This window comes from Sturnira hondurensis, unplaced genomic scaffold (assembly GCF_014824575.4).
Source record: "Sturnira hondurensis isolate 20B ecotype Veracruz unplaced genomic scaffold, ASM1482457v3 Scaffold0010128, whole genome shotgun sequence".
NCBI classification, from domain to species: Eukaryota; Metazoa; Chordata; class Mammalia; order Chiroptera; family Phyllostomidae; genus Sturnira; species Sturnira hondurensis.
Window position 1 is genome coordinate 8,313,684 of NW_028082759.1, and position 22,024 is coordinate 8,335,707.

At 38.1% G+C, this 22,024-nt stretch overlaps 1 protein-coding gene across 3 annotated transcripts in view; it reads left to right on the forward strand.

Annotated features, from left to right (window-relative positions):
- Positions 1-22,024, forward strand: part of TLL1 (tolloid like 1) — a 160,947-nt gene that overhangs the window by 133,281 nt on the left and 5,642 nt on the right. For all 3 annotated transcript variants that reach the window (XM_037058344.1, XM_037058345.1, XM_037058347.1), the window contains 3 exons: positions 5,808-5,933; positions 8,543-8,670; positions 17,188-17,401. In XM_037058344.1, the coding sequence (XP_036914239.1) occupies positions 5,808-5,933; positions 8,543-8,670; positions 17,188-17,401 (468 nt within the window). The remainder of the gene's footprint in view (positions 1-5,807; positions 5,934-8,542; positions 8,671-17,187; positions 17,402-22,024) is intronic.

A 22,024-nucleotide genomic window follows, 5' to 3' on the forward strand; every position in this document is an offset into this window, starting at 1 on the left:
TGAACTTAAGCCCTTAAGAGACCTTACAAATGGAACTAAAAGAATGACTGTAAGGTCTTTTTTTATTTTTAAATTTTTTATTGTTCAATTACAGTTGTTCCCAGTTTTGCTCGTTTCTCTCCCCTCTTGGCCCACCCGCCTCTCACATTCAATCTTCCCCCTGTTTTCCTTGTCCGTGGGTCCTGTATACAGGTTCCTTGACTTCACCCTTCTCCTTCTCTCCCCCATTATCTTAGAAGAATGATTATTATTTATTTCCTTTCACTTCTATGTTCATAAAAATAATAAACCATCACATATGAATTATCATATAATATCTTAAATTAGTCATGAAAATTCTATAGCTTGAAAATTTAGAATTTATTGTAGCACATGACAGAAAGTCTATAAACTCTTCTATAAGATCAAAGTGTAACACACTGTAGTGATTTTAGGGTTCGTTTAAAAGGCAATGTAAGGAAGTAATATCAAAGCAAATAAGTGTATTAGAACTATCGAAGTAAAGGCATTTGGACATGATATAGAATTATGTGTCCAATTTTTAGCTAATTCAGAATATAGTGGCAGGCATTTTATAGAAAAAACATGATGATATTTTCTAGAAGTGAGGGAGGTTTTTTTCTAGATGAACAGTGTACTTATTTTATATGGTAGTAAAACCAAGTTAATTTTATGTGATGTTGTATCTGAGCTTAGTACACAAATATGCACTGTTATATGCCATATAGTTTCCGTATTTTAAGTGGTTAAGCAATGTTGTTTTTCAGTTATAAATTGTAACTAAGAACAAAGTTCTTTTTCTTTATATGGGTTAAAATTAAAGTGACTGTTAAATAGGATTTTATGCATGGTTTTAAATTTTTAATTGTAGCATTCATTATTTGGGAACAATATAACAAGTGACTTTGGGCAATGAGAGCTCAGTATAGACATTGTACCTTCTTAAGCAACCCAGTATTAGTACAAAGATTCAATTATGACTTCTGCAATAGTAAGAATGCAGAATTTGAAGCATAAAGCTCTTTAAAAGCAGTCTTTCTCATGGGTAACTTTAATGGGAGTGTGATCTATTTATTGCTGATGAATCTAGTGACTTGCTGCTTGGAAGAAATGGAATAAAATGCAGATTTCCTGACTCCCAGCTGCCTTATTCACCTTTTATCATATACAGTTATTTCCTTACATTGTTCCTCCCATACACCGTTTCTGTCGTGGAATGTTCATAGGTAGTTTGGAAGATATTCAGCCTGATTTTATTCTAACAAAACTTTAAACATCAGTGTGATTAATTTCAAGTGGAAACACAATTAGAAATTCCCTATGATTTTGAATCATGCTCCAAGTTTTCATTATTAATGACATTCAAATATTTGCATGTTTTAGAAACAGTAAGTTGTCTGTGTTGTAGGTCAGAGTTTATGGATGCTTTTCTAAAGGTGATTATTTATTCAGTAATTTAGCGCTGAAACCTGTGTACTCCATGTGTGTGTACATGTGTGTGTGCATGCATGGGAGTGCATGTGCATGCATATGAGTATGCATGGGTCTGTTTGTTTTATGTTTGCACATTTGTTGGGAGTATATCTGCTCATATGTGTTTCTTTTCTGGTGAATGGCCCCTTCTTTTCCTTCAGACAAGTAAGCTTTCTGCAAAGGGAGAATTTTTATTTTTGAATCTTGCAAGAACCTGATACAGGTTGTCACTTCCATTCCGTCCAGTATGTATTATTCATAGACTGATGGCCTCTGTTGGTCTCAGAGGTACTCTGCAGGCCTGTGGGGGAAAATACCACCTCCTTTGTCCCTTATAACGGACCTGTCCTTCATCTAACATGAAGGAATGGGAAGTAGCTATGTCAATGCCAATGAAGGAGGCTGATTTCACTCTTTAGAAAATAAATGTTTTTATTTCTATTCACCAAAACATTTATTTTTTCTTACAAATAAAAGCTATCTTGAAAATTTTGTGCCTACAGTATGAAAATGCTAGAAAATTTCAAATGAATTATTGATAAAATACTGTTATTAAGTTTATTACACAGACAGTCTTAGAAATATGTAAAACTTTCCATCTTTCTCTGTTCTTTCCTTTGGATTTTCATTGTTCAAAATATCTGTAATTTGTGTCGTAAGAGAAAAAAGAAGAAAAAAATGAAGACATAATTGTGTTTGCAAATAGCTCCTTCCTCTGGTGTGATGACCTTTCATACATAGGAAATCTGGAATATATTTGTGGAATGAGGTCTTTTATGATGTTGTTATTTCTCATTAACAGAGATATTCTTGAATTGCATTCACTTCTATAGTTTATTTGCTTCTATTCAAATGAGGGGAGTTTTTTAGAATAACCTTAACATATTAATTATTTCCTACACAACTTAAAATATCAGTTAAATACCTTTCTTTATCTGAATGATATAACACACCTGGATAATTTAAGTATTCCAGTGTTTACTGAAATTTTCTTTTTCTCATCACTTTTTGACTCATGGAGACAGTTTCATATGTTAGTTTGATGGGTAGGATGACTTTCTCTGGTGCTTTTAGTTACTGTTTTGATTAGTTTAGTTTTGAATTTTAGCTAAACTTTAGATTAATGCATAGATATATTCTAGCACATATTCTTAATTTTGTGCAATATTAATTATATTAATCAACATTAAATGTAGGGATAAAAGCAGGAAACACCAGTCAACTGGGAAACTGAAAAAAAATAGACCCTTAGACAATAATATGTAGATAATATTTTTCTTCATCCTTTTTGTCCTCTTTCTGCTCCTCCTTCTTTCCCCCAAAATATTTTAAAATTGCTATTGTTTAGCAGAACAGAAATGTAAATAATTGTCTATAAAAACTACTTTTCAAATATGATTGGTTCTACTTTCAACATTTCTCTTTAGTTACCAATACCACAGTTCAGACCATATTCTATCAAATCTAAAGGGAAAAATTCTCCTTAGAAACATAACCTAGTGACTTCAGATTCCCACTAAAATGAAGCTTTGATATTAGAAATATTTTTTGTATTAGAATTGTTCTCACTGTGAAATGACTATGGATTTAAACACTCAACAGCAATAACTTGTGGTTAGTCATGTGTTAGTCATGTGGTTAGTCATGTGTTTTGACAGTTTTCTACCTCTCACGCATGGCGATCCAAACAGACCCAGATGAAAGGAGGATTCAGGCCATCCCTGCTGCCATCGGGTCTGTTACTTAGCAACTACTTTGCTTACAGTTGTTAGATTTTCAACCAGCTCTCAAAAGTCTTGTTGATCCACAGTACAACTGAAGTTCAGCTTTATTTTATGCACGAGAGTAAGCTTTATTTTAAATATGACAAGCAATCATGATATAACATTTTCATAGTAAATATGTGTCTATTTCAGAGTAAGAAATTCTAGCACCAGAAAAATTTTAACTGGCTCTTTCTATTTCACAACGATGAAGTGTCAGGTCTGTCCAGAAAAAGTCCAGCCTTTGTTAATATAAGAATGGTTTGCACAACATCGACGTAACCCGGCAGCCAAGGAGAGTGGACTGCAGTGAGCATGGATGAACAATGACAACTTCACTGTACTAGTCTGTGGGGGCAGTAGATGCCATTGAGTGAGCATGCGTACTGTGTGGCTGTAGTATGCAAAATGACTGAGTGAGTAGAGCAACAAAGCTGCATCCAGTTTTGCATTGAGCTTGAACGTTCCTCCACAGAAACCATTTGGCTGATGCAGAAGGCCACCACAATGGGCAAATGATGATTGGCAGCTTTATCACGACAGTGTGCCCACTCATGCATCAAGTATCGTTTTTTGGTAAAACATCAAGTCACCTAGGTTTCTCAGGCCCCCTGCTGCCCAGATTGGGTGCCCGGCAACTTATGGCTTTTTCTAAACTAAAATCACCTTTGAAAGGGAAGAGATGTCAGACCATCAGTGGGATTTAGGAAAACATGATAGAGCAGCTGTTGGTGATTGGGAGAACTGTGTGGGGTCCCAAGGTGCCTACTTTGAAGGGGACTGAGGCATTATTGTCCTGTGTACAATGTTTCTTGTATCTTCTTCAGTACACGTCTCTTTTTCATAGTAAATGGCTGGATACCTTCTGGGCAGACCTGATATTTTTATATCCATTCATGAGTTAGTGTTTTATGATGCATCTTAAATAAAGATCCTCTGAAAAAGTGCATTAAAATAATAAATTTAGATCACTTATTGCTTGACTCTCAGAATTAAAAAATGTATGTAACTGCTACCATCGTGGTAGGAAGTATGGTTTACCATCTACCTGTTCTGCCTAAATCATTAACTCAAACTATACTTTTCACTGTTGGAGAAAATATGGGAACAGGGATTTCACATTATGATAAATTCCCCAAACTTAATTTTACAAGGCTAATTTTCTATTAACTTCTAATTTCTATACATTTTGATGTTTGATGCTAGATGGTGTTTTGTACGCTACATTTTTTGTGTTTTTTTAGTCTCCATTGTAAGTATTAAAAGTGTAAGGGAATTGTTGAGGATAGGTAGAGAATATATAGATCACAGATATATTGATTCTCATATATTATTTATAACTTTGGGACTGCCTGAATGAATTTGGGATCCTTTGATACGGTCAATGCGTGAATATATCCCAGGGGTGTGTGAGTGCTATGTCAGGTCATCAGTTGCCAAAAGGGGAAAAGTAGATGTATCCTTAAAAATTACTCTCAGGTACTTTGATTAAAAATGTCTTTCCTAAACCCCTCTTCTCAGAGTGGGTATTGAGTTGAAAATCAAACATGGTGTTTGCTGTGTAAGCCACTGTGAGCTCACAAATTCCCTGTGGAAAAACCCACTGACGGTGTAAATTATGAGTTCATCCTCATGTCTCATGTGACTGTCATGGGTCCCTTCTGTTCTTTCTGCTGTGGGAGTGGTGACAGTCTGAGTCATATGTCATCATATGTGTGTGTCATGAGCCGTCTGGTAGCTTGGACTTTAATGGACAAGCCAGCCATCGCAAGAGAGCCAAGGGACATCGTATGGTGGCTGATGCTTCTCACTGGATTGATTGCCTGCTCATCTAGCTTGGCCGTTGCTCCTGTTGTGAATTTGTTGGCTCTTTCTTGAAGCTCCTGTTTCCTATTCTAAGCTTTGCCTCTAGTTCAATAACAGCCCTTTTAGGGAATTACTTATTAATAAACTGGGCTGCTGAAGTAGGTTTTAGAAATATGTAAATTAGCTTTCTTCTTTACAGTAGTGTAATAATGGCTTTTTCTGTCTTTAAATATTAGAAATGTCCAGATTCGTCAGTGCTTAGCTGAACTGCAAAGTTAATAAAAGAAAACAGCTACTAGTTGTGCTGGTTTTTAAGTGATTATACGCAATTCCTGGAGCCTTGTTCCTCCTCTAATCACCATGGTTAGCATATTGAAGGGTTTCTCCCTAGTGCCATTTCTTGCATTTATTGAAACTACTAGCGATTTTAATTTATTTTTAACAATGGGCAGTAGATGTTTAGGACTAGCTGTAAGAAGGTCTGTGCTTTTCCGCTCTCCTGCTCCGAGCGTCTGCTCCAGCAGCGATGGGGGACTGCAAGTTCTCGTCCTGGAGCAGCCGGAAATGGAAACTGGATCCATGGCACAAGGCGCCCGGCTCAACGAAGACCCTATTGATTGTTTTGTCTTTTGGTTTTATGTTGGGAACAGGAAAAGCTGCTACTTGGTTTACCCTTTGCCAATGTTAGTCACAACTAAACGATTCTCCTTTGATATTCTTTGTTTCTAAAGCCATTCACTAAACTATGGGTTGCCTTTTTGCCAGACAAAGACGAATGCTCCAAGGATAACGGAGGGTGTCAACACGAATGTGTCAACACGGTGGGAAGCTACGTGTGTCAGTGCCGTAATGGATTTGTGCTGCATGAAAACAAACACGACTGCAAGGAAGGTATGAAAGCCGCCTGTTCTCCTGGATGGCATCTAGAATTTCACACCGTTTGGGTAAAACACTGCTTCCAGGGAGAGTTAATGATATCCATAAAGTGATACCGTTTTCTGAGTGTTCAAATGTTAAAAAAAGAAATGAGCACAGGTGCGGTACTCAGATCCAAGGCACGCTATTGGAAACCTCGCCTTACCTACGAGTCAGCACTTCGTACATGGGTGGCATCAGGATAACTTTGTGTAACAGGCGTAGCCGCTGCCAGGATGCCGTCTGGCAGTCAGAAGAACCCCACTGTACCCCCAGGTCTTTAAAGAACAGGCCTTTGTAACAGTCTTCACAGTTAAACTTAACTTCTGCTAAAGACCTTATTTTTGGTCTAGTTTCTCTCCCCAAAATATCTCAACTGTATGCTTTGTGAGTGATACCACATTAAATGCCAGGAGAGTCAAATGCCAATGCCTAGCAGAGGACAGACATTTGAAAGTGGCAGATCCTGTGCCACTGAAACAGTTTTCAGGCTTGTTTTAGAAGAAGAAGAAAGAGAGAAAATCTTTCAAATCCTGTGCTAGCGCACAGCAGTAGCCTCCCAGAGCCTTTGACCCCTGGGCCTTACCATATTCCGAGATTTTATGAAAACAATGATCTTAATCTCCTTAGCCAGTAAGAGCTAGATGGGCATAAGACGTAGTTACTTGGTTTCCATTTCTTCCTTTGAGGGTCTGTTCCTGAATTTTCTACTTAACTTCAACATATGCCTACTTTGAAAGAATGACTATGGCAGATTTTATAACTCGTGTCATTAGCACACGTAGAATGACAGGCACCTGACTAGAACCACAGTTAGATAGCAACTGTTGTCTGCACATTCAGATAATATCCTGAATTGGCCCTCGTTCCATTGTGTTCCATTCAAGTATGGTAATGGGTCCAGGGTTTTTTTTCTTCCTGTTTTCATCGAGCTATTGACATTGCCCAGAATCATGTGCAAGCAGGCTTTTTGTTTCTTCTCACTTTCATATGAGTACAGACCCATAGGGATTCTGATATTTGTAACTCAGTGAAGTGTTCTATGAAATCAACAAGCTGGGGAATAGGCCCAGTTATTTTGCAGATATGGGAGGTAATTCAGAGCAATAGAGACAGCTTTGCAGAGTAAGCATGTATGTAGTCCATGGTTCACAGGCAGCAAATACCTGTAAGTACCCTAAGTCTCTGTTCATGACAGTAAATATTCCAAGAAAGGGTTTTATAAGAAACTTCCTTTTGGATAGAACTATATTCAGGCTCTTCGGTAAAGTTCATTTTTACTGCCAGTAAAGAGGTCACATTTTCTTTTACCTCTGCCGTGGTGTGGGCGCTGTCCACAGGTCATCAGCGAGCCCCTTGGCTTTGTCTCACAGGCTCTTTGCCAGATCCTGGGGACCCACATTTCGTATGGCAAAGGCATGGATCTGGAATTGAGAGAGCCTTTATCAAGACAGGATCCCGACTTTAAGGCTATTTTCCTGCGACATGACCCTATATTGTTGGAAAAGAGCTGCATTTCACTTCCTTTTTGTATTCCTTACAAACCCAAAGCTCTCTGCAGATACCAAGCACTGTCTAGGGCAAGGCCCAGCACACAGTCAAGGGCAAGGCCTAGCAGTGAGGACTGTGATGACAGCACATGAACACTGGCCTCGTCCCCTCACTGGAGGCCCTGCACTGTAACAGGTCCTGTCCGTTCAGTAATGAAGTTTCCCGAAGATATTCCTTGGAAATTTTCAGAGAATTTGTTGTATTCCTGAATGGGATACACCGCATATAACAAATAAGTCACAGTCTTTATCAGGATGTGTAGGGTACTGCATCATAAATTATACAAAATGAACAGAGCCTGAGGGTGTTAAGTGTTTTTGAAGTGTAGTATTAACAAATGATCTCCTTTAAGATGAAGTTATTTTAATTGTGAAAAACCTAGAAGAAATTTCATGTTCATTACATATTCTTGGAAAGTAGTTTAGAAGCTATCTCCATGGCTAATAGCTCTTCACTTATTTTTCCCCTTATTGCTTCATTATACTTTCATGAAATTAGAGTTAATTTATTTTAGCAGCTAAAACTTTAGTTTCAGTGATCAAGCATATACTTTAACTAAAGAATAAAGTAAATGCATAATTCATAAAGCGGCTTGATGATGTTAATTAGCTCTAGATTATGTTTTTGTTAACAGAAAATGAACTGAAATGGCATAATCCATTGATTTTGTTTGTGACATTGCATTCAATATTTTGCACATACCAAAAGTTGATATAGTTGATTGTCAATATATTTTGCTATGCTAAAGTCTGGGCTCACAGATCCAGCAGTTTCAATAGTTTATTTCCTTTTGGTCGTTTCTAAAATTCATTGTAAATACTCAGTTTCATGGAAGCAAGAAAACAAACATTGCTGGATTGTGCTCAGCAGCATATATGCCAAAGCAGATGAACATGATAACAGAGACTGGAATAATGATTAGTTCGTATTCAAGAAAATCTTTAAGTAGGATAGTGGGTACATAGGCTGCTTTCTCACTGGTCCACTCCTGGGCTAGATCCCTGCACTGATCGATACCATCTTTATTGGCACAGCTGAGTGCGAACAGAAGATCCACAGTCCGAACGGCTTCATCACCAGCCCCAACTGGCCGGACAAGTACCCCAGCAGGAAGGAATGCACGTGGGAGATCAGTGCCACTCCGGGCCATCGAGTCAAATTAGTAAGTGGGCGGGTCATTCTTTTTTTATTAAGCTGACTCTCCATGTCTTCCATGAAAGCAAAAGGGATGTTTATTGAATTGAATTGGATTAGTAGGCAGATGGAAAAGACTTTCTTTCATACACTTTCCCACTAATGCTAAACAAATCCCCGATTTCCTAGATCAAGGCAATAGTAGTGGTAGCCGTGAACTTCTCTTACAGTGGTCTTACCTGGATATGTAAAAGGTATTAACAATACTATGGCAAGTAAGTAGGTAATATATTATTATAATGATGTTTCCAGATAAATGATGGAGAAAATAAGTAAAGGAACCAAAAAAATCAGAAATGCATCAAGACATCAATAAAATAAGCATTCATTTCAACATTCCATAGTACATTCTACTGGCTGTGTCATTTCTATATTCTTCATATACAAAGCATGTAGATTGTTTATAATAATCCAGTCTTGTGTTGTGGTTTGCAAAATATTATTTTTGTGTAATATAATTACCCTCTTTAGATGGATACTGATATCCTTAGACTTCTTCCAGATTCAAAAATGAATATAATGTTTGTCCTCTCGCCTGTGTTCTTTGAGCCTTGTGTTCTGTCCTCATCACCTCGAAGTAATATGAAGTCTCATTATAGGCTACAGAATACTTAAAGAGCATTTAAAAAAATAAATGCATAGGAATATAGAAATTTTAATAACATCCTGCAATATGTTGTTGTCAAAAGTAGGAGGGAATACCAACCAGCAAGGCTCGGAGGACAGTCTGACATTCACTGTAGTAATGGACAAGAACTTGAGTTGAGAAAGAGGCTACCAGTCCATGGTAGCTTACTGGAGCAGTCCAGCCATAAAGTTAATTTTAAAATTGTTTGAATCCTTTCCTTTAGTGATTTTTTTTTTGCCAGTGAGGAGGCTGTGTTTCTAAGCAGCATTATTATGATGATAAAGTTAGAGACAGTCACCAACACATTCCTAATCCTGTTACGGAGCTCCTTGCATCATCGTACTTGTGAACTGTTACTAAGTGGCTTTCCAAACAGAGACGTCAGTTCATTCCAGCCACTCTCTGAAAGGACGCTTGGTGCTGAGATGACAGCCCTGTGTGAACTTGAGTGCTTTTCAGTCCTGTCCAAGGTCCTGACCGAGAGAACGGTATTCTTTGCAGCAGTGCAGTTAGCTGAGGGAGTTGAGAACATGATTTTTTTTGTGTGTGTAGATCAGATTTTGTCTGGTATCAAAATCTTCTCTGAAGAATTTTGTACATGTGTGTACATATATATATATTTTGTATGTAGCATATGTCTGTGTAGCATCACTATCTAAAGACATTGTCATTGGGTATAGAATACTAGGATGACAATTTTATTTTCCAGTGTGCACTTTATACCCTTGACTCCCTAATTTTCTGACTTGTGTTGCTTCAAAGAGCTGAAATAATCTTAGGACTGTATAAATTTAATTACTTCTTAACTGTTAAAGAGTTGAAATTACACTGGGCTCTTCGAAGGCAATCACAGGGCTGATGTGGCCCCTGGTGAAAATGAGTCTGACACCCCTGCCTGTGGGATTAAAACCTCACCCTTATGACCTCATTTAACCTTAACTACTGGTACCTTCCGAAAGGACCTCTCTCCTCTTGCAGTCACATTAAGGATTAGGGCTTTAACATATGAGGTAAGGGTAAGGGTAATTCATTCCAAAACACAATCCCACCTATTTTTGCATGTTATCTGCATTTTTATTAGAATCTTTAGCAAATTAATCATAGTTACTTTAAATTCTGTTTGATAGTTTAAACATAGGGGTCAAGTTCGAGTCCGTTCTGTTATTTTCTCTCCTAAAACGGTATCATTTGTTCTTGCCTTTCTGCATGTCATATAATTTTTTCTTAAACACCAGACTTTATGTGTGTAATAGTAGAGACTTCGTGTCTGGAAGTAGACACATCTCTTCTCCTGTGAGGCTATTAGTGTAGGTGTGTATATGGTACGGGGTGTTGCTGAGTGAATCTAGTCAGTTATTAAGCTGACTCTGGGTTTTCTCGTTCCTGCGATTACCCTCCGTGTACCCTTGCCTTCAAATTCCTTCAAGAGGCATTTTCTCAGTGTTTGTCCTTCATCTTTCACGTCCCCATTCACATCCTCCGTGAACTGTGTGCCCGACCACACTCTCCTTGCCTTTTTCCAGTGGTAGACCGCAGTTGCTCGTTACTTGGTGCTTGCTGATCTGATGGTGAGGCAAGGCGTTCTCTATTCTCTCAGCGCAGCCTTCTCTTCGGACATACTCTGTGTTTTTAGGTCTCAGGAATGTCCTTTTGCTCTGGCAACCAAACACCTTGTGGCTCGGGGTGGTCTTCCACAGAGGAGTTTCTTTGCCCTCTCACATTTGTAGTAGATCTCCAGTGTTACTGGAATAGGATCGTGTGCCCAGGGCTTCCCCAGGGTTAGAAGTGTTTTTAGTTTAGTTTCATTTTAAACATTCCCCTTGGCTATACTAGGTCTGTACTTTTGCCCTGGTGGTAACAGTTTTCTTCTGCTCCCCCAGAGGCTTAAGGCTTTGCCGCCCAGAGAAGAGCTGCCACAGGGCTTCGTGCTTTTCTCACTGCGGTGACCAGTTCCCTTTGCCAAGCCTGTAACACCGAGGAAGGCACGTGGCCATCTCCTGCTGTGCCTGCAGCCTCTCTCCTGAGCAGGAGGTTGAGGTCACTGGTCATGGAGAAGGGCTTGTGTGTGGTTGCCAACTCCCCGTGTTTGCAGCTCCCAGGGATTTTATACTCGTAGCCTCACTCACACCTGATCTTTACCAGTCCATTAAAAATTGTAGCTGAATGCTTTGTACCTGGTTATACGGCACATGGCATCCCTTCTGAACTGTGTCACTGTGAGCAGGTGCTTGTGTCTCAGCTCTGCTTGGAGAGGGGGCTGACATTCAGTGGGTTTGATACTACTTGGTTGACTGGTGACTTCAGTTCTTGCAAAGTTGTGATTTTTTTTTTTAGTTCACCTAGGTTTTTCCTATTAGAGTAAAGGCAACACTATTTCCAGCTTTCTACATCCAAAGGGAAATAGAACTCCTGATATCCCTCAGTTTCTTGATACTTTATTCATTTTCAATTATATGCTTTCCAGCTTATCGAACATCCCTTCCAACTCTGTCTGCTTCTTCATAAATTACAGCCGTTGCGTTTTACACAAATCTTTCTTGAGGATCAGGACATAAGCATGTCTGTTCAACAATGGTCATACTTGCCTTGAGCCTATGAAGGTGGTTTTCAGAAGGAAAATGAGAGCTTTGAGGCAAATGCGGATCTTTGTTCAAGGTATTTGACTTTGTGATCTTAGCGCGAGTACTGATAGTCTAAGCCAGGCTTTCTCAGATGTTGGCTCGAGTCAGAATTACCTGGGAGACTTGTTAAAACACTCACTTTTGCCACTTCAGGTTCCTGAATGTTGATTCCACTTTTTTCCTCCATCCAGTTTTTATAAAACACTGTAAGAATTGGGATTAGTAAATAAGAAAGCAGTCTCAGGCAGTTTAAGTCATGGTGGCAAGTTCGTAAAACTAGCAGGTGTATAAATACCTTCAAGCCCACCCTGTCTCTGCATTTAATCTTAATTTTAGTTACACAATCCTGCATCAGAGAAAAAATGGATCCAAAATTGCTGTGTATGTGCCCATATATAATAATTTAAGTGGAAAACAAACATGTTAGTAAGACCCACTTATAATGATTGAATAAAACAAATACACAAGAGGCAAAAGGAGCGGGTTGAATTAAGGATCTTGAAATGGAGGGATTACGCTGGAACGTCTGGGTGGGCCCCCTGGAGTCAGAGGGCTCCTTCTGAGAGGGAGGGGGGAGGTCAGAAAGGAGAGGGGTTAGGCTGTTGGTTTTGAAGACAGAGGAAATGGATGTGAGTCCAGGAACGAGGGCAGCCTTTAGAAGCTGGAAAAACTCAAGAAGACACAATCTCACCAAGATCCGTAGAAGTAACACGGTGCTGCCCACCCATTTTTGTAGCCTACTGACTTCCAACAGCCCGGGGACAATAAACTTGTGTTGTTTTAAGCCCCTAGTTTGTGGTCCTTTGCTATAGCAACAATAGGAAAGTACTAGATGTGCCTTGTGTGTGTTTAATCATGAGGTACTTATCACGTGATAATAGCTGCAAAGTAAAAGAAACCTTGGCTAAAAGATACATGGAAAACTCTTCTTACTAAAAATGGGACAAAGTTCTAAATGAGTAAGGACAAGGATCTGTTATTTCTGGCTTCACCCTGTTTTGGTTTTGAGAGACTAAACCGATCATCCAGTTCGGGGTACCTTTTTCATCAGTTTGAATTACTGTTCATTAAAAACAGAGCAGACAGTGCTGAAACAGAGTTCCAGGCAAAGGGACATGCAGCAATGGGGTAATGCACTTATGTCATTTTTACTTGTTGCATCATAGCCTAGAGTTTTGCTAAGTTATAGCTTCATATATGGGATGTTTAAAAGACAAACACACCCACAAGTGTTATAATTCTCTGCCATAAATCCATAAAGAGTATATTGATCACACTTACAGAGGACCCACGGGGGAAAGGGACTCTTTGAATTTGAAGACTGGGGTTTGTATTCCACTGTGCCATTTTTTTTCCAGTGGCTCCTAATTCTTCCAATATCTTGTGGGAACCAAGTGACAGTTCTAACCAAAGACAGGAAAAGGCAAAAGGTGGCTGGGATTACGGAGCTCTGAATCTTATTTCACAGCTGCTCGAATTGCATCCGTCTCTTTAAGTCTCTTACACGATCACCTGGCTAAAGTTTATTTCTGCATTAAGCACTATCACTTTATTATCTTGTCCTGTGTCGTGAGGGAATGGCCTTACCCTTTAGCCAGTGCCCGTATTTCCAACATAAGCACTTCCACAGATGTTCACATGGAGGTTCTGCGCAGGCAAGCCTGGCTGGCAGCCAGCGAGGTAGATTGGGCTTGCTTGGGTGTTCCAGAAGCATACAATTACTCTTTCCACGGCCTAAAATGAGAGTTCCATTTTATTTCTTTTGAATGGGAGTCCTTAATCTCGTAGTTCATCTTGTGGAAAATACATTAAGATTCTTGACTAAAGCTCACAGTTATTCCCTCTTTCTTGGTTCTTTCTAAAACCTAGATGAGTAAGCTTAAAATCGTAGGACTACAATCATGGAATGAGTAAGGTTTAAACTGGAATGGTAAAATATCTGTATAGGATTAGTGTAAAGTGCTTAATAAAAATGTTTAGAAGTCCCCAGAAGGAGGGTAGTGTTTGCACAGAAATCGGAGTTCCTTACAGCTGCGTGTCTCGGCTCTGCAGGCTGTCCTGTCCTCACTGTGAAGTTGAGGGGCTTTGGGGGGCATTAAGTGTCTGTGGGGCATTTCAGTAGCATTGGTCCCTGGTGTCTGGAAATGTTCTCATTACTTAGATATAGAGATTCATGACTCAGCATGTGTCATGGAATAAAGTAATAAATTGTAGATCTCACTGATCTTTGGAAAATTTAAAATATATTTTTTAAGATTTCTAATTTCCCGTGGGCTCCCAGAATACTTTTCTGTGGCCTAGAAATATTTTCTATTGAGGCAAAGTCACTCTACGTGGGGGACCCTCTACATGGATGTCTCGATGACACTGAGGGCCAGATTTATGCCATCTCAGCGTGTGGTTAGTCACGCCTTTGCTTGTGTGTGGCAGGGCACTGGGGTTAGGCCAGCTGCTGGAGAAGGACCACCCTGTCTGTCGTTGCCATTGACCTAACACGCTGCTACCCATTCCAAGAGGAAAATTCACTAATACCCTAATGAATGAGAGTGGTTTGCATTGCTTGAGAATATGTGGCTACAAAACCTTTGCCTAATTTGACTCCCACAGAGCCAGTCTGATTCCATCAGTAACCTGATAAAAAGCAGGAGCCAGGTGGCTCCAGACCGGGTGTCAGTACTCCCCCGGCCCCCCAGCTCAATGCCATTTTGTGGGGGGCTGCTCTGTTCTGTACAGCAGACTGTATGGTTTCCTCCACACATCCTGCATCTCCTTGGGGAGGGAGTGGTTACGCAGTTATCTCATTCACTTAGCTCTCAGTGGACCAGGCAATGGACTGAACATGTGTGGTCTGTGAATTCTGATCCCATGTTTAACTTTTACTTAGAGTATATGCTTAGAATGCTATTACCCCGATTATTCTTACAGTTTTCTACACAGTTGGTTGCTCTGTTCTTTATATTTATAGATAAATTATTTTAAGTTGCATTAAAAAAAGGCAATTAGTTGACATGGCTTTCAGGTATTATTTTCCTCTTGAAATAATATTGATCTTATGATTCAGAAACTTGTTTTCATATTTAATAAAGTTCTCTGGATGCAGTTAAGCCAGTTTTCTCATGTTGGTTTTTGAACAGTCACAAACTGATACTAAGGCTGCAGATGTACACGAGGACCAGGGAAGCTGATGAGCACTCTCTGGTGAGAGGCAGGGCGCGCGCAGCCCTGGTCTGCCACTTCCACTCAGGGGTCTGACCATGAACGTGGGAGGGGTGGGTAGGCAGACCATTGGACAAGCTTTCAGCCGACCTTCCATTTAGGTTCTTGAATATCCCGTGTCTCCTCGACTCCATTCTCTGCTGCTGGATGATAGAGAATGATAAGGGACACACTCCTTCTGGGACCACCTACCTTGAATGTTGTAGTTCAGGGTGATGAAACTCTGTTCACTGTGTTTCCTGCACCATTTTTGTTTCTTTGTTTGTGTGTGTGTGTGTGTGTTTCCAGTGCAGTTCTTTGTGTGATAGTGTGTTTTTTTTCACTATCCAGTTTCTTTCGTCAAATGCAGTGCATATTCCTTTTTACCCACAATGATTATAACAAGGAATTGTTCTCTAGTGCTTATTTGTTATAACATTTTAACTTACACTTTTTATAAATTGCAGTGCAGCGGAATGAGACATGAAAGATCAGTCCTCTTTCTTTGATTTCTTTCATAAGTATTTTCATTCCTTTTTTCCTACATTCAAATTAATATAAATGGCTTCTTTCATTTAGACCCTTACTCCCCTAAAGTGAGATGTGAAAGTAGACAGTGGTGTGGTATGAGATAGATAACCATTCACTGAGAGAGAACTGTGCTTAGTCACTTTTTCTTTGAGAATTACAAAAGATATATATCTTAGTTAAACTGAGAATTATGATCACTTCACAAAATTACATTAAAGAAAACATGTAGAGAAAAAGTTTATGTGTGAATATTTTATGCTTCAGGGACTGTAGAAAAATTAATGAATTTTCAAGTATATTGTATATTTCCTCAGGTTTCTTTTTTTCTTTTTTAGCTTTGCTCTATAGACTTAAATAATAATGATGGCTCATTTTTTGTAATGTATTATGGTTTTTCTGGGGAAAGAAAAAAGCCTAAATTGGCAATTGCAAACAACCTATATAGTTCCTGAAATTATTAATGGTTTGGACAATGTTATGTTTAGTCCATCACAATTAAACCCTTCTTTGTGATATTTTAATATTATACATTTAATGAATTTTTATTTTAAGAATTTGAGAAGACCTACACACAAAAAATTACTACCCAGGTAAATTTGAATGATTTTTAAATGGCGAAGCACCTAAACTTTGTGAGACTCCAAATATTAAAATAAGTGCACCATCTGTCTGAAAGGTAAATTTAAAAATCTACCCTAAAGACATATTAGTGTTTCTAATAATATGGGTTGTGAAATCTAAAGAAGGACACATACAGTGAAAATTTCCTGTGTTTTAGTTATTCTATTAAGATTTATTGCCTTTAATTTTTGTCAAAATATGATAACTACTGTATGGATTTTTCTTCTGAGTTCAGGTTCCTAAAGGCAGGAGAGTGTTCAATAGTTTATGATGATCAAAAGTGGAAGAAATCAATGTTTTAATAAGGTGGTTTAACATTTTTTTGATGTGTGCAGAAAAAATTCGTAATTAAGCCCTGGCTGGCGTAGCTCAGTGGATTGAGCACGGGCCTGCAAACCAGACAATTGTGGTTTGATTCCCAGTCAGGGCACATGCCTGGGTTGCAGGCTGGTTCCTTGCAGGCCAACTCCCAGCAGGGGACGCACGAAAGGCAACCATACATTGATGTTTCTCTCCCTCTCTCCTTCCCCTCTAAAGATAAATAAATAAATAAAATCTTTAAAAAAAATTCGTAATTAAATTCAGAGTAAAATACTATTTTGTTATCCTAAATTGTCTCAATACGGGAGTAGATTTAATTGCAATAGTAGAATTAGTGACATTAGTTGAACAGTAGACTCTCATGTGGAGTACTACATTGTTTTTCTTCAGTGTGTTTTTCCTGGAGCTTTTACAGTCTGTTGCTTTTACAGCCCTTTCAATAATGTGCTATATGGGTTATCATTTATACAGCCTGAACACATTTCATTAATCTGTATTTGCGTTTCAAAAACAAGAACCTATTTTTCATGATTTGTGATTTTTTTCTTTCTTCTTTCTTTATAAACAGGCCTTCAGTGAGTTTGAGATAGAGCAGCATCAGGAATGTGCTTATGATCACTTGGAAGTATTTGACGGAGAAACAGAAAAATCACCAATTCTTGGACGACTATGTGGCAACAAGATCCCAGAGCCCCTGGTGGCTACTGGGGCGAAAATGTTTGTTCGGTTTGTTTCTGATGCGTCTGTTCAAAGAAAAGGCTTTCAAGCTACACATTCCACAGGTCAGCAAATTAGGGCTCTGCCTTTCTTTTCTGACTAAGATCTAGGTTTTTCTTCCTGGGACTGCAGTGGATCCCATAACAAGGTCATGAATGGCCCCCCAGGCACAGCAGAAGAAAACTCACTGTGGCACTGTGTGAAGTATTGGGCAGCCACGTAGCAACCCAACGAAATAGCTTTGTAATTGATGAATATTTAGAAAGAAACCCAGTAGTTTCTTTCAAATGCAGTATGATCAAGTAGAACTATTTCCCAGTATTTCTATAATGTATTTTATATTAACTGTAACACATAAATATGGCATTTAATTAATGTCATATTTAACAGATAGAAATCTATAGCTTAGTATTAAAAAAATTATGTGTTCTCTAAGCCCTACGTGGTTAGCTAGTGTTTGTATGAATATGTTTTTGTAAACCAAATTTGGGATTTATCTCTGTTTTACAGGGCATCATTTTCTCCCTCTTATTTGGTATTGCAGCACAGTCAACCATACACCTAATCCCTACAGAGTACAGCTGTTCTAGAAATAAAATGTAATTTTATGTAATTCAGAAAAGAAATAAAGTGTAGTTCAGAAAAATAAAATGTAATTCAGAAAAATATAGAAAATTTTAGGCAAAAGTGTAGAATAACATTGATATAACTTGGAGCCCATTTAGTAATATATTTCGTAAGTGTCTAGGAAATGTCTTATTTTTGCAGTTGAAAAAATTTTTTCGGTTCATTACAGATGTTTTCTAAAGTCATTTAGCCTATAGTGACATCTAGTGGCATTACCTATGTATAAACTATGGGGACCCCCCCCCCCCCCCCGGGGAAGTCTATCTTGACGTAGAACATAAATAATAGCCTAAGTAGCCAATTTTCAGCATTTTTAATCTCATGGCACATATAAACTAATCACTAAAATCCTGCAGCACACCAAAAATATATTCTATTTTTTGACTATCAGACAAAAAAATAGGTATCATTTTGATTATTCACACTGGAAAGCTATGGTTGTATTGTCTATTGTCATATTTTTTTAAATTTGACAGTCTAAGGGGTAATCTAAGTGTCTCTGACTAAATAGTCAAGGATTTCCCAGGCTGGTGTGGTTCAGTGGATTGAGCTCAGGCTGTGAACCAAAGGGTCACTGGTTCTATTCCCAGTCAGGGCAGATGCCTGGGTTGTGGGCCAGGTCCCCGGAGGGGGCCATGTGAGAGTCAACCACACATTGATGTTTCTCTCCCTCTCTCTAAAAATAAATAAATAAAACATTTTAAAAAATAAAATAAAAAGTCAGGTATTGCCTGTTTTAAAAATTATTAAAATCCTTATGGCACACCAGTTGAAAATGACTAGTCTGTATATTCATCCATGAAACAATTTTAGTGAAGTAATTTTTGTTACAGTTCCATGCTGATTGCTTTTCCTTTCTTTTTGTTTCACTTTGTTTTAGAAATCAGAATTTTAATTATTTCATTGTCCTATGTTATTTTTCACTCTAGTTTGTTTTCTTATGGGCATAGATTTACATTGAATCTGTGAGAATGTGGATATTAATTGTCAGGGTACTTGTCTGATTTATACTAGTCATGATTGGACTCATGAATAATTCAGGTTAATAATTTTTATTGTTGATATAAGTATTTTGGTTTGAGAATAATCTTTTATGGGCCATAAATTTCATACTAATGAAGGATTTTCCCTACATATGACATTTACTCTTTAAAGATGTTTCTGATCATTTGTCCTGTGTTGAAGGAATGGAAAAATTGGAATCCTGTTACTCTGTCAACATTTTTCTGACAGTATAGAGTTCATGGAATATGTTTAATATTCTGGTTACTATAGGCTCCAAGAATGCAATATGAAAACATGCTGTCGAAACTTTCAAAATAGCTGATGATATAGTATTTTTAAATTGTCTATGTATAAATTTCCCTTTTTTAGCTTGATAAAAATTTTATTTAACGGGGGAAACTTCTTTTTACTCTTTGTGAATGGATGATAAGTGGTATATTGAGTTCCATGGTGTTGGTACATCTGGGCTTTGGGTCCAACTCTGCCATTACATATCTGGGAACTTGGGAAAGATAACTTCTTTGGATCTCAGCTTCCTCATCTGTAAAATAATAATTTCAAAGTTTTGCCCTGGCTGGTGTGGCTCAGCGGGCTGAGTGCCAGATTGCAGAGCAGGTTTCTTACAGACATAGAGCTTCGTGACTCCTTAAATTGCCTGGCATCTGCTTGGGGAACCTATTTGCAATGTTTATTTTAACAATAAGAATCCATTGATAGTATCTAATTTTGTATATATTTTTATTTTATAATTAAAGTTGATGTTTAATATTATATTAACTTCAGGTGTATAACATAGTGGTTAGAGATTTATGTAAAACAAATGACATCCCCAGTAAGTCTAGGACCCACCATCGTAGGTATGTACATACTTGTACATATACTTTAAGACACTGAATATTCAAAAGAGCTATATGGTGTAGATACTATTTTTCAAATTTGTTTAATGATTTTAGAGAGAGAGGAAAGGAGAGGGACAAGGAAGGAGAGAAACATCCATATGAGAAAGAAACATCAATTGGTTGCTTCCTACACGTGCCCTGACTGGGAGCTCAAACCCGCAACCTAGATGTGTGCTCTGACCTGAGATCGAACCAGCAACCTTTTGGTGTATGGGACGATGCTCCAACCAACTGAGCCACCCTGCCAGGTCTATTTTTTTTTAGATAAAGAAATTGAAACTCTGGATGCATTATTAATTTGCAAAGATTTCTAAAATTATATCAAAATATAATTGTGTTTTATCCTAATTCTATCTCTAAAGCTTATGTACTTTCCACTACATTATATTTTATCTTAATATACAAAGTTTGGGTTAGAAGGGAAACCGATACAAAAATGGACCACTACTGTTTGAAGCAACAGGTGGAGACCGAATGCTTCCGTGTGTGAGTTTTAAACGAATCCTCTGAAAAATCTAACTGACGAGTCTCATTTTTCCCCGATGCAGTTCACATCCATTCAAATTACCCATGGGAACAACCTCAGCCTCATTTTGTTTAGTGAGATGTGCCTTGGGTATTGCCGGATCCAGCACTGTCCTCTCAGAAATGAGGATTCTGAGACTTAAATAACAACTCTGTGACACAGACAACAGAAGACAACAGTCAGAGTTAGAGTCCTGGCTTCCCAACTTTTTCTGATTTGCTCTTGTCAAAATTTTTTTTGTATGTGTGCTTTTTTTCCCTCATGTATATATTTTTCCCTCAGACAGATTTCTTGGAATTTCCTAGATAGATTTATTTTATACTGTTACTTTCTAGTAGCCACAACTTGTGAAATATTCTTACGTGCTGCCGGTAATGTATTTCTCCCCAAAGCTTTCTTTTCAACAACGTTTTACTCTGTAGTTTTTCATCAGCTATTTATTTAGCAAAAGCTTTGGATAGACACTGTACAGTATTAGTAATTTATGAGGGAAAGTTAGGAATTTGAGGGGATTTATGGAAACTAGAAGGAATTCTTGCCTGTGGACAGCTTACAGTCTGATAATTTAAACTGACTTTCGGTTTCTACTAACAAGACAGCCAAGTCCACTGCCATGTTTGTCTATTTTTTTCTACATTTATAAAGTGCTTATGCATTATCTACTGCCTTCTGGAATACAAGTGGCTATTATGAATGAGCCCTGAAGTATACGTTTTTATTTGTGTCAGTAAATTTATATATCTGCTATAACTTTAACTTTATCCACAAGAAAATCTTCTCTTCTTTCAAGGATTTTATTGATTTATTTTTAGAGAAAAGGAAAAGGAAGGAAAAGGAGAGGGAAAGAAACATTAATATATGGTTGCCTCTTGCATGTCTCCCACTGCGGACCCGGCCCATAACCCAGGCCCCGCAACCCAGGCATGTGTCCTGAGTGGGAATCAAACAGGGGACCCTTTGGTTTGCAGGCCAGCACTCAATCCACTGAGCCACACCAGCCAGAGCCACAAGAAAAGCTTCTAGTATTATGAATTTTAAAACCAGGTGATTGGGAATATGCTTTAATATTGCTTTATGGCTACTTTTTCTAAAGTAGAAATTAGGACAATAATTAAGACAATAATTATTGTCCTAAATTAGGACAATACTGTCCTAATCCACAGGAAATGGACTTCACTGGAGAATCTTGTTTTCCTCTGACAGTAGCAATTTCTTGTAGGTCCAAATTTATTTTAATCAATACAATTTTAAATAAACTAATTGAAAGAAACAAATGATTTAATTAACAAAATCCTGTGTATTTGCTCAGAGGATACCTATAATAAAGAAGAGGGGGGAAATGTGTGTGGAGAGAAAGTAGAATTTTAAAACATGGCATTGTTTGGAAGGACTTTTCTGAAACACAGGTCATCACACTGTCAATGCTATTTAAAAATCAAATGATACATTATTAAGCTTTTTAGAAGGAAAATTATTTTGATCCAACTCAATTAAATTAGAATGCCCACTAAAAGGATTTATAGGTCAAATTACAGGGCCTCTCCTGGAATTTAATACTTCACCAGGAAGTAAACAAACTTGTCTTTCCAAATTGAAATGAAGGCCACCCCTGGGCTCCTCTTCCCTTATTG